The sequence below is a fragment of the Sphaeramia orbicularis genome, chromosome 5, assembly GCF_902148855.1.
Source record: "Sphaeramia orbicularis chromosome 5, fSphaOr1.1, whole genome shotgun sequence".
NCBI classification, from domain to species: domain Eukaryota; kingdom Metazoa; phylum Chordata; class Actinopteri; order Kurtiformes; family Apogonidae; genus Sphaeramia; species Sphaeramia orbicularis.
Genome location: NC_043961.1, coordinates 12,202,415 through 12,216,026, shown reverse-complemented (window position 1 = coordinate 12,216,026; position 13,612 = coordinate 12,202,415). Strand labels below are relative to the sequence as shown.

The following is a 13,612-nucleotide window of genomic DNA, read 5'->3' as shown; positions in this document are numbered from 1 at the left end:
CAAGGAATTGACCTGATGCAGTTTATGAATAGATCGCCGACTGAAGGACTTTGGCACAAATCTACTTGTTGTGATAATAAATATGGGTGCTTGTTAGAAACTGGTCCCTAAAAACAGGACATGGGGGGTAAACATTCAAAACAGATGCAGACTAATGTTATGAAGCAGCTATTTTTAAAATCAATATTTACTGAGATGAAAGAGAAACTATTTTTCAGACAAAACACACTTTTAAATTATTTCTACACAAAAATCCGGTTGTGATACAGGAAAAAGGACACAAAAATTATGTGCTATTTTTTCTTTTTTTTTTAGTGTTAGGGTTAGAGTTTTAAAAAAAAGCTAAAAATTTAAAAAAGAAATGTAAAAAAAAAAAAAAAAAAAAAAAAAAATATATATATATATATATATATATATATATATATACACAGTTTTTTTTTATTAAATTTAAAACATTTAAAAATAAATTTGAAAAAACTAAAAAAAAAAAAAAAAAAGAATTAAAAAAATTATTTAAAAAATTACACGGTACAATTTTTCCAAATATTTTTTCATTCTCTCACAGGTACATCTTGAGAATCGAACTAACTGCCAGATACCAAAATGAACCCAGTTTCATAGAAGCACTCATATGAGTATCTTATGAAACACCCCATGAGGACACATGCTTTGAATAGAACTTAATATGGTGATTATGGGACTTATAATGCTGATGAGAAGAAAATGTAGAACCCATTAAGCCTTAAAGAGCTAGACATATTTTCGGGGTTACGTTAAAATGATTTTTTTTCTCTCCATTGAACTTTCCTCAGTAATTTAACTCCATATAACAGCCAGTGTATTTTGCACTTTTCAGTGAAAATCAGGTATTGTCCTATATTTAATTCACTGATCATATAGATGTTCATACAATTACTGAGTAAATTTAAAGGTTATTATATCAAAACAGAGAAAACTGAATAAAATATGATGCTTTCAGCAAAAATAACATTAACTGAACATAAAAACAAGTGTCCACATCCGCTAACATTGGACTGAAGTGAAACCACAGAGAAGGAGATTTTAAGACGTCAGACAGTTTCATGTTGACGCCTGAGTATTTGGGGTTTTATTTGGTAAATTTCAGCTCCATCTTTACACAACAGTGACTAATGTCAGAATTTAACCCATAAAGACCCAGTGCTACTTTTGTGGCAGTTGCCAAATTAAATTTTCTCCATGTTTAAACTTTAACCCATAAAGATCCAAACACCCACTGTCAACCAAAAGCATCTACTGATCTAAATGTGTTGATCCACTAATTCTGTCAATCCATGTAAATAATTGGTGTAAAATACAGTTTGTCATCTTTTCACGGTCATCAGATATGACCCATTTGCACGTTCAGAGGCTCCGTCGTGAATGTGAAAACACCGTCATCTTCTACAACATTGATTCACCAGTAAAACCCATGGAGTTGGATCAATGACAGTGGATAGAGACACTTGGTTTATGTTCAGTTAATTATATATTTTGCCTAAAAAGTCGCCTTTTCTTCAGTTTTTTTTCTGTTTTGATACAATAACCTTTGACTTTACTCTGAGTTTTTATAAAGATCTTCATGATCAGTGAATTAAATATCAGCAATAGATGATTTTCACTGGAAAAAATGCAAAATTCTGAGGATAATATTATAATAAATAGCGACAAATCACTAAGGAACAGTTAAAAAGAGAGAAAAATTCATTAGGGAACTGCCTCAAAAGTCACACTGGCTCCTTATGGGTTATGATTTATCACAATTTATTACAATATTCTCCTCTGTATTTTACATTTTTCAGTGTAAATCATGTATTTTCCTATATTTAATTCACTGATTATGTAGAGAGGGTAAATTATTTAATAATAAGTATGGGTCATATTATAGTATATAGTATAGATATTCTTATTATTACTGTTATTAATTATATAAGGAGAAGGGGTGGGAGTTTATAAGTTATGCTTCTTCTTACTCCTTTTCGAATATCTATTATATCTTATGTCTTTTGTTTAAGTGTTTTGTTTATTTATTTTCTTCTGTTTTGACATTCATATTCAAAATACGTACATCATCATTTTCCTTAAAGCTCAGAGTAAATTCAAAGGTTATTATACCAAAAACAGAGAAAACTTGAAAAAAAAAAAAGACTTGTTCAGTAAAATATATGATTAACTGAACATTAAACAAATGTTTCCATTCACTGTCCTTGATCCAACTCCATGGGTTTTACTGGTGAATCAATGTTGTAGAAGATGACAGTGTTTCCATGGTAACTACGGAGCCTCTGAACATCCAAAGGGTTCATATCTGATGACCATGAAAAGATGACAAACTGTATTTTACACCAATTATTCACATGTATTGATAGGATTAGTGGATCAACAGGTATTAAAACATTTAGATCAGTAGATGCTTTAGGCTGTTGGTTAAGACTTGAAGGATTAACATAAAAACACCTTGAATCCCTGTCATTTAGAGCATCTTTAGGCTCTGTTTATGGTTTTAATAATGTGCATAAAACCAAGCTGTGATTTATCAGATGTATATATCGCTCCGGGTGCTTTGCCTCCTAAGAAACAGCAGCATTAAAAGGCAAAAATTTGTGCATTCTCTAATTTATATAGAAGGTCTTCTGTTCCCTAAGTTTGGGGCCACATTGCTGTAAATTAAAAAAAAAAAAAAAAAAATCACATGAATGACCTTTGTTTTTAGGGCATGTTCTTATCTTTTCTACTGACTCATCTTTATAGCTTTGCATTTTAGGGTCATGTCAGGATCAAATGAATGGAAATATGTCGGCGTAGTGGAGCAAATAGGATTAAATGTGCTGAATGCCAAATGTCTAGAAACAGGAATTCTGTCAGGAGATAATCCCCCCTATGGATTTAATACAGTCCAGCCCTCAAAGAAGTGTTTTTGTTGCTCAGGAAATGAAACAGACCAAAAAATGTCTACAGCTAATTTCTGCAATCTTATTAAATCATAGACTCCAACAAATAAAAACGTTAAAAATCCAGTTTGGAATATGTAGAACATAAGAGTCATGCTGTGTTTCAGTTTCCTCAGGGATACCGTGGGTCTGTGGACGTACCTTTAGGATGTCCATGGGCGTCTGGTTCCCATCGGGCCGGTCTGGAGGTTGGGGGGCATGGACGGTGAAGGTTTGCTGCTGGTCCAGAAGGTTCCTGGTTCTCCTGTCGTGGTCCTGAACGAGCTGCTGACCCACCGGCTGCCCTCGGAGGTGGACCTGTGATGTCAGAGCCCAAAGAGGGGGGGCGCCGCCAAAGCTAGGACCACTGGAGACCCCGGCCCACCCAGGGGGAAAGACAGGAGGGAGGAGTTAGTCAGACTAGAAGAACGACCGGTATATGTGCACAAGAAGTGGCATTTTTCGGAGGCATCCTGAGCAATATGAGGTATTGTATTCGAGTACAATATGATGATTGACTGAGAGGGAATCCACACATTCTTTTACTCACAATATATGACTGTTTATTGTGAAAGACGCTGAAAGATGCAGGATCCGGGTTTGTCAGGTTATATCCAGCAAAAGGGTTATAGCCATTATATTTATATATACATGCATATATTTTGTGGTATTGATAATTACTTTCCTGCATCTTTAAAGGTAAGATATTTTGCTTTTTTACATGGAATTATGCATTTTAAAACATTTCCTATTTTATATGTAATTCTTTCCTCCCTTAATTCTAAAGGCTTGGCAGCTGGAAAACTATTGAAATTTACAGTATCTACAGCTTTTGTAATTCACATTTGACCACTTTAGGTGAGAAAAATCAATATTTGTTTTCAGTGCGGTTTGTGCAAATGACACTTTTAATTAAAAAAATAACCTGTTTTTAAATTAATGACAACATGAACTACATTTTTGCAAGAATAAATAATAATTAACATTGTAATATTTCTTCCCAAAGCGGTGTATTTAATTATTCAGACAGAAGAGAAGCAAAATGTTTGTATGTTAAAGGAGTGATATTTTGCTTTTTTAAATGGAATTATGCATTTTCAAACATTTCACTGTGGTCTACATAAACTGTAAATGCTCTGCTTGGGTCTGAATGCTTCATTAATTCAACTCCACAGGTCCATCTTCAACTCTGTTTCTGAGTAATGACACCAGAAAGGTGGTTTTGAGCGCTGGCCCTTTAAATGCACATGACCCCGCCCCCTCCAGGTTGTTGGCTGTGTTGTTCTGTCCCGTTCAACCAACAACTGAACATTTTAGGTAATCGGCTCAAAGTTTGGACCTATTTTTAGTTTTTACTACAAACGCTGCTGCTGACGAACAATTATGTTGAACTCTGAGAAATAATCGTCTGAGGTCTTGCTCTTATTTGTGCAAATGTTGTGACATAACTAGTTATAGACGTAACAAATAAAGCAGGAATTAAAACGGGTTGTAGAAATCCACTTGATTTTTGCCAAAATGAATATAAAGTTAGCTTTGCAGCACCTGGAGGGTTCAAATTCAAACTTTATGAACTATTAGGATCTAAATAAATAAATGAACCAAAGACTAATAAAAGAGAGTTTAGCAAAATATGACCCCTATAAGGGAAATCTGTGGCTGAAATGAGGCATAATTGCTCTGTTGTCGCCATCTGTTAATAGCAGCATCGATGACTGCTGATGACGTAACAGGTTGCAAAGGGTTGCCTCATTTCATAGGACAATGTTTTAACCTATACCGATTGCAGCTCCGTTTCAAGGGGTAGTGCTAAGTGCAAGGGCCAATGTGTAGAGGTAAGGGGTGAATTGGGATTGGGGCCATGGAGTACTCACAGAAATGTTCGTCGGAAGTCTTGACCTTATATGTGCAAATGTCGTGACGCAAGTAGTTATAAAATGTAACAAATTAAGCAGGAATTAAAACAGGTTGTAGAAATCCACTCGATTTTTGCCAAAATGAATCTAAAGATAGTTTTGCAGCAGCTGGAGGGTTCAAATTCATACTTTATGAACTATTAGGGTCCAAATACACAAATAAATGAACCAAAGACTAATAAAAGTGGGTTTAGCAGGAAACGGGAGAAAACAGGAGAAAACGCCTATGTAAAGATATGCTTCTTTGTCAAATATTTGAGTATAGTTTTAATTTATTACAATTTTGATTTTATATACCTAGTATTTGGAACCAATATTCGTTTGGCATCTTTGTGTTATTTATGCAATAAATTATGTAAATTTTTCCAATCGGATTTTATATTTTTTGTGTGTTTTTTGGCCTTTTGCGTTGATATAGTAGGTTAAAGTGAAAAAATAATAGGCAGATTGTGCTGGAAAAAAAAAAGATACCAAACGTGGGTATAGTAAACATTTGTTTATATAGTACTGTACAGAAAGGTAAAATCAAAAGTACTCAAAAACAGCCAAAATAGGCTCAGAGCCCTCAGGGTTAAGGGAAATCTTCAGCTGAAATGAGGTGTAATCGCTCTGTTAATTACTTCTGCCAAATCGGTTTAGTTTGGAGTATTTGGGGTAAGCTAATTTGCCAACAAACTACCAATAACAAACCTGATGCGAGGTCTGTGGTTTTACCTTTGGCCTCAGGAATAATATCCATCTCACAAAGCCTCACAGATTTATTCGTTCTTATGACACACTGAGTAAAACTGCCCGTGGAGTCCAGTTCATTCCATTTATTCCACGGTACCTGTACAGGGTGGGGAAGCAAAATTTACAATATTTTGAGGCAGGGATTGAAAGACAGTGTATGACCAATTAGTTTATTGAAAGTCATGAGACTTTATTTGCCACAAGAAAATTGACATAATAGAAAATGTTTTTATTCTATGTGTCCTCCTTCTTTCTCAATAACTGCCTTCACACGCTTCCTGAAACTTGCGCAAGTGTTCCTCAAATATTCGGGTGACAACTTCTCCCATTCTTTTTTCATAGTATCTTCCAGACTTTCTCGTAATAGTTTTGCTCATAGTCATTCTCTTCTTTCCATTAGAAACAGTCTTTATGGACACTCCAACTATTTTTGAAATCTCCTTTGGTGTGACGAGTGCATTCAGCAAATCACACACTCTTTGACGTTTGCTTTCCTGATTACTCATATGGGCAAAAGTTTCTGAAAAGGTATGGATAATAGTGTTAGGTATGATTATGACATCAATATATGTTTGGTTTCAAAACAATTGACGTAGTGCCTGCTGAGAAAAAACAACTAAATGTTCATTGTAAATTTTGCTTCCCCACCCTGTACATTTTAAAGTGGAATGGATGAGGCTGTGCATACGCTGTCAGAATGAGGCATTCCCAGGAAAATGATCCTTTTGATAAAACCAGTTTCGGTCCTTTCAGCCTGTGCAGCTGTGTGATAATCGCACTAATTAGACCGCCGTCGTGTCAGATCTGGGCCCGGCCTGCAGATATCGCTTCAGGAGACGAGACGTGATTTTCTTCTTTTTTCACCCTCACAAGAAGGTCTTAATTATTCACAGAAATCTGCACCTTGTTTCTACTTAAGAGTCATCATCATTACACCTTGTTTCTGGTTGTGAAACGTTGCATACATTCTTTTACACGCTCTAAGGCAGGGGTGTCAAACTCATTTTCGTTCAGGGGCCACAGCTAAATTTGATCTGAAGTGGGCCAAACCAGGAAAATAATAACATAATAATATATAAATAATATAATTTTAAAAATTTCTCAATGTTTTGGAAAGAAAAAAGTAAAATTAAACAATGAAAATGTTTACATCTACAAACTATCCTTTCAAACAATGTGAATAACATGAACAAACTGAAAAAATAAGTGTAATTTTAACAATATTCTGCCTCAGTTTATCATTTACACATGTACATTATAACTTACAGATCACAGTGGATCTACAAACACACAAAACATTTAATAACAGGCAGAATATTGTTAAAATTGTACTTACTTCTCTTAAAACATTTCAGGTTGTTCATATTTGTTCAGGTTATTCACATTTTTTGTGAAATTATACTTTGTTTTCAAGTAAATACATGAAAATATTTACATTTACAAAGAGAAAAATTTGGATTTGTGAGTGTTTATAGATTTTTCTGACCCACTTGAGATTGAATTGGTCTGAATGTGGAACCTGAACTAAAAGGATTGTTAATATTTTAGCGTAATTTTTAAATTTCACACATTCATCCCAAGGGCCGGACTGGACCCTTTGGCGGGCCAGATTTGGCCCCCGGGCCACATGTTTGACACCTGTGCTCTAAGGGAAACAGGGCTGACATGACTGATGATCCTATAATACGTAAAGCCCCAGAGCTACTTTTGTGGCACTTTCAAAATAGTTTTTTTTTAAAAATATAAATTAGACTTTTCTGAAGTGATTTATCGCCATTTATTATTGTATTTTGTGTTTTGTTAGTGTAAATCATGTATTTTCCTATATTTAATTCACTTATCGTGTAGATGTTCATACAATCACTGAATAAATTCAAAGGTTATTATATCAAAACAGAAAAAACTGTATAAAATATGACGCTTTCAGCAAAAATAACATTAACTGAACATTAAAAACAAGTATCTACATCCACTACCAATGGACTGAAGTGAAACCACAGAGAAGGAGATTTTAAGATGTCAGTTTCATGTTGACTCCTGAGTATTTGGGGTTTTAAGTGATTTATTGCCATTTATTATGACATTATCCTCTGCATTTTGTGGTTTTTCAGTGTAAATCATGTATTTTACTATATTTAATTCACTTACTGTGTAAATGTTCATACAATCACTGAGTAAATTCAAAGGTTATTATATCAAAACAGAAAAAACTGAATAAAATAGGACGCTTTCAGCAAAAATAACATTAACCGAAAATAAAAACAAGTGTCTATATCTACTACCAATGGACTGAAGTGAAACCACAGAGAAGGAGATTTTACGATGTCAGACAGTTTCATGCTGACTCCTGAGTATTTGGGGTTTTAAGTGATTTATTGCCATTTATTATGACATTATCCTCTGCATTTTGTGGTTTTTCAGTGTAAATCATGTATTTTACTATATTTAATTCAATGATAAGTAGTTCAGATTAAAGTTGAGGGTTATTATATCAAAAATAGAGAAAACAAAGACATAGTGACTTTTTCTGTCAAATATATCATTAACCCCTTTAGTCATATCAGCCCGTGGGTGGGTCGATAGGGCTAAAAAATGATATTAATATTCATCTACTATAAAAATATAATAAATCAGGACAATGGATGTTTTTTTCAACTTTTGCTCAAAGTTTAGACCCTAATGTTAATAAAAGTACATCAAAAGTGTATTTTAGTGAAAACTTTAATGTTCAAACATGATTTTTAATCTTTGTGGGGTGAAATATACGCTATTAAAAATCTCCAACACGAACAATTAATTTATGCATATCATTGTCAATCCAGCCGAAAAAAAAAAAACAGGCGAGAATAAAAAATTCTAATTTCTCTTTTAGTTTGTTACAGTTTACTCAGGCATAGTAATAGATACAATATTTTAGACAATGGGAATAGATTCTGTGAGGTCTCTAAATGTCCATAGACACCAAGAACATCCATATGAACCTTATTATTGTGAAGTAATTCTTCATTTACTTTGGGTATGTCTTTTTAGGCGTTTTTCCCCTGAAAATATGGTCAGGGTCAAACAGGTTTAACTGAACATAAACCAAGGGTCTCCATCCACTGTCATTGATCCAACTACACAGGTTTTACTGGTGAAAGTTGTAGAAGATGAAGGCGTTGCCAAGGATGGGGGAAGCAGTCGCCTTTTTTAGCCAGGCAATGATGTTTACACTGCAGCCTGCAATCCCAATTCAGCACAGTAAACCGTAAATATCTGTCTAAAGAAGTTACCACAAGATGTGTGCACTTTAGAAGATCAGGAACGAGGATAATTTACTCTGACTGAACGCTCAAACAGAACAACGCATCGACTGAATTGTGTTGTTGTTCTTATTTTTAAGGGTCTGAGCTGAATGGTATTGGAATCATATTGTTTTCACTGGGATTTTTTTGTTATTTTTATAGTAGAACTGGTTGTATAGACTGAATGGAAGGCAGAGCAAAGGTGAAATATCGAATAAAAAAATGGAGAAACTTGTCATCCAGAAGGGGGCGCTGGAATAAGCACAGTTGTGTTTTATTTTACCCATTAAGACCCAGTGTGTATTTAGTGGCACTTCCTTCCTTCTTGTGTGATTTATCACAGTTTATTCTAATATTATCCTCTGGTTTTTTTGGGGTTTTTTTTTGCATTTTTCACTGTAAATCAGGTATTGTCCTATATTTAATTCACTGATCATGAAGATGATCATAAAATCTCAGATCAAAGTTGAGGGTTATTATATCAGAAATGGAGAAAACTGATGAAAAAGTGACTTTTTTCTGCAAAGATATCAATAAGTGAACATAAAAACAATTGCCTCCATCCACTGTCATTGATCCAACTCCATGAGTTTTACTGGTGAATCAATGTTGTAGAAGATGACAGTGTTTCCATGGTAACTACAGAGCCTCTGAACATCCAAATGGGTCATCTCTGATGATGTGAAGATGACAAACTGCATTTTACACCAATTATTTACATGTTTTGATCGGATTAATGAATCAACAGGTATTAAAGATTTTAAATCACTAGATGTTTTTTTGTCAGCAGTGGATGTTTGGGTCTTTATGGCTTAATTAATTTCAACAAGTTTTTTTTCCTGATTAAATAAGTAAGTAAGTAAGTAAGTAAGTAAGTAAGTAAGTAAGTAAGTAAGTAAATAAATAAAATTATTAACAATAATAATAACAACAACAACAACAACAACAACAACAACAACAACAACAACAACAATAATAATAATAATAATAATAATAATAATAATAATAATAATAATAATAAGAAGAAGAAGAAGAAGAAGAAGAAGAAGAAGAAGAAGAAGAAGAAGAAGAAGAAGAAGAAGAAGAAGAAGAAGAAGAAGAAGAAGAAGAAGAAGAAGAAGAAGAAGAAGAAGAAGAAGAAGAAGAAGAAGAAGAACAAGAAGTGGAAGAAGAAGAAACACTTATGGAGCCTCTGAACATCCAAATGGGTGAAATCTGATGACCATGAAAAGATGAAAAACTGCATTTTACATCAATTATTTACATGGATTAATAGGATTAGTGGATCAACACATATGAAACAGTTACATCAGTGTAGATGGTTTAGGACGCCGGTGGATATTTGGGTGTTTATGGGTTAAAACCACTTAAAAACCATTAAAAATAACAGAAATATGTTGTAATACATTCTGTCTGTCAGATACTAAGGTTTTGTTACCAGTGGTTTTACACCTTGTAAACCAAATGTAATCACATCTATTCTGGCTCACTGGTAATCCACAAACCAAATTTGGTATGCATTCAACCAATAGTTTTGCTGTTAGAGTGTTAACAAACAAACAAACAAACCAAACCAAAAACATTACCCCTTGCCTCCCCTTCGTGGGTAATAATAATAGTAATAATAATGGCCTAATTTGGAGGATCTGCGTGTCGACTCGTGACCCGCTGACCTTCAGTGCTGGTCATGGTCATGCTCTTATCCATGACGAGGTCAGTGAAGCCAAATTTTAAAGATTTCACTTCAGACCCGTAACTTGTCATAGATACAGTGTGTGTCATTTTAAGTGCAGTTAAGGACAGTGAAATGTCATTTAGGAGACGCTTAAAAATATCAGTAACATCAGCAACATGTCATCTGACTTGGATTGTAGGCCTAAATCTCACAGTATTGTTTTTGTTTTTGTTTGGTGGTTTTGTTTTGGGTTTTTTTCCCCTTATGGTTGTATGTGTTGTCTGCAGTATGATGCATCCTATATGTCATTTCTTTCTCTGTTAATCCTATAGGCTTGGCAGCAGGAAAACTGTTGAGACGTACAGTATCTACAGCTTTTGTAACTAATATTTGACCACTGCAGTCGAGAAAAATCTATATTTGTTATTAGTATGGTTTGTGCAAAAGACACATAAAATATTTTCTTTACACTTTTAATAAAGAAAACACCAGTTTTTAAATGAATGACGACATAAACTACATTTTTGCAAGAATAAATAATAATTAACATTGTAATATTTCTTCCCAAAGCGGTGTATTTAATTATTATCCGACAGAAGAGAAGCAAAAAGTTTGTATGTTAAAGGAGTGATTATTTGGCTTTTTTTAAAATGGAATTCTGCATTTTCAAACATTTCCCTGTGGTCTGCATAAACTGTAAATGCTCTGCTTGGGTCTGAATTCTTCATTAATTCAACTGCACAGGTCCATCTTCAAACCTATTTCTGAGTAATGACACCAGAAAGGTGGTTTTGAGCACTGGCCCTTTAAATGCACATGAGCCACTTCCGGCCCCACCCCCTCCAGGTTGTTGGCTGTGCTGCTCTGTCCCGTTCAACCAACAACTGAATATCTTAAGTAATCGTCTCGAAGTTTGGACATATTTTCAGTTTTTACTACAACCGCTGCTGCTGACAAACAATTGTCATATTCGGAGAAATATATGTTGGAAGTCTTGACCTTATATGTGTAAATGTTGTGACGTAACTAGTTATATATATGAAATAAATTAAGCAGGAATTAAAACAGGTTGTAGAAATCCACTTGATTTTTGCCAAAATGAATATAACGATAGCTTTGCAGCACCTGGAGGGTTCAAATTCAAACTTTTTGAACTATTAGGGTCCAAATAAATAAATGAACCAAAGACTAATAGAAGTGGGTTTAGCAAAATATGACCCCTTTAAGGGTATAATGTCTGTGTAGGTTCTTCTTGGTAGTTCTTCTCAGTTCAACAGGGCTGCTTTAGTTTTTTTGAAAACATTTCGTCTGTCATCCAAGAGAGGAGAAAAACTACCAAGAATGAAGCATATAATCTGTAAAATTTGCATCATAAAATGCATCTCATTAAAAGAAAAGCCACACATTAGTCATAAAATAATGGTAAATATTTGTTTCCATTCAGCATGGATTTTATATTAGGATCGGTCTATAGTCAGTTTGCGTTTCTGTTTCTTTTTTATTAGTTCCAGCTGATTCCAAGTATATATTAAACTGTTAACATTATATCACGCTGCCACAGTGTAATGACAGTGGCACATGTTGAGAACTGTGTTGATTTTTTAATCTACAGTCGCTGAAAAAATTATTAGATCACACCTTGTTTTCTTTAATTTCTTGTTCATTTTAATGCCTGGTACAACTAAAGGTACATTTGTTTGGACAAATATAATGATAACAACAAAAATAGCTCATAAGAGTTTAATTTCAGAGCTGATATCTTAACATTTTCCATGTTTTCTTGATAATAACTAAAATCACATCAGTTCTTACATCAATATCTATGGCATTGTACTGACAAAAACAGTGCTTTTAGGCATTCCATGTTTTCTTTTCTGCCTGTTTTAGTCACATGATACACACAGGAGTTAGTACTGGATTGCATAACCATTGTTTTTGATGACTTTTGATGGTCTAATAATTTTTTCTGCGACTGTAACATCAGGGATTTCTCTCAGAGTTGGATGCTATTTGACTAGAAGCTGTGCATTTGTTTTGACACACACACACACACACACACACACACACACACACACACACACACATACAGATGTAAAATCAATCTCCAAGGTAATCCAATGAAATTCATCCCAATATAAAACTAAATTATGACATTTGCTATTATTGTTTTGTATCCCAGACCCCTGTTAGGAAAGAAACACCTGAATTCAACATGTCCCAATACTTTTGTCCAAAATAGTATAAAAGCCTCAACACAAAATAATGGGACGTTTAGTTCCACTCACACATGACTTAGCAGACGACCTTTGCTGTTCACCGCTGAAAAGGCAGAACACCGATTTATTTCACTTAGATCACTTTGGTCGTGTCATACGGATGTTGAGATGCTTTGCCTCCATAAGTAAACACATTGGGTTGACAGAAAATAAAAACAGTATCTGGCCTTTACATCTGCAAATATTGTTGTCTGTGAATAAAAGCATGTAGATTCAGTATCAACCGCAGAAACCTGATTGTCTACAGTCTGCATTTAAACTGCATTATACGCCTCAAACTCAGGTATGAAACGCTTGTTAAATTCTTCCAGATACTCATCAGTTAAACAACATAAACAGGAAACAACAACTTTGATGTTTCTCCTCAAGCATGACAGAGAAAACCAGACTGTTAGAATGTATTTCCTATAAAAACCTGTTGTCCACGCACAAACGGAGGCGTCTCTTACCTTTGGATTTTCATGTCAGACAGCAGTGGAAGTTCACTTCACTATTAGTGTGGTTTGAGGAATTGGGACCTTTCTTAAAATCGCTTTAGGACGTGAAGACTTCCTGATGTGACACAATAATGTCTCACTGGCAGAGAGTCGACTCACACATGTCGTACATCGTGCACAGCTTTGAATCAGTTTCGTATTGAAGGGAAGGAGGTTTTTGTCGTTTTGCAATGATGGCTGTGATATCACCGTCTTTGTTCCCATTTAACACAGATGAATGGAGCCGGAGTACAACCCATTTTAACTGAGGTGTATTGTAATTTTATTGAGAAGTGTGAAAAGTT

General features: G+C 34.4%; 1 protein-coding gene across 2 annotated transcripts in view; it reads right to left on the bottom strand.

Moving 5' to 3' along the window:
* mitfa (melanocyte inducing transcription factor a) overlaps positions 1 to 13,400 on the bottom strand; it is a 54,258-nt gene extending 40,858 nt beyond the window's left edge. The window contains exons 1-2 of one of the 2 annotated variants that reach the window (XM_030135462.1): positions 13,281 to 13,400; positions 3,111 to 3,315 (exon numbers count right to left, since the gene is read on the bottom strand). In XM_030135462.1, coding sequence (XP_029991322.1) covers positions 3,111 to 3,315; positions 13,281 to 13,294 — 219 coding nt within the window. In that variant the 5' untranslated portion in view covers positions 13,295 to 13,400. The remainder of the gene's footprint in view (positions 1 to 3,110; positions 3,316 to 13,280) is intronic. The other variant, XM_030135460.1, reaches the window with a different exon arrangement.
* Positions 13,401 to 13,612: the final 212 nt, after the last annotated feature.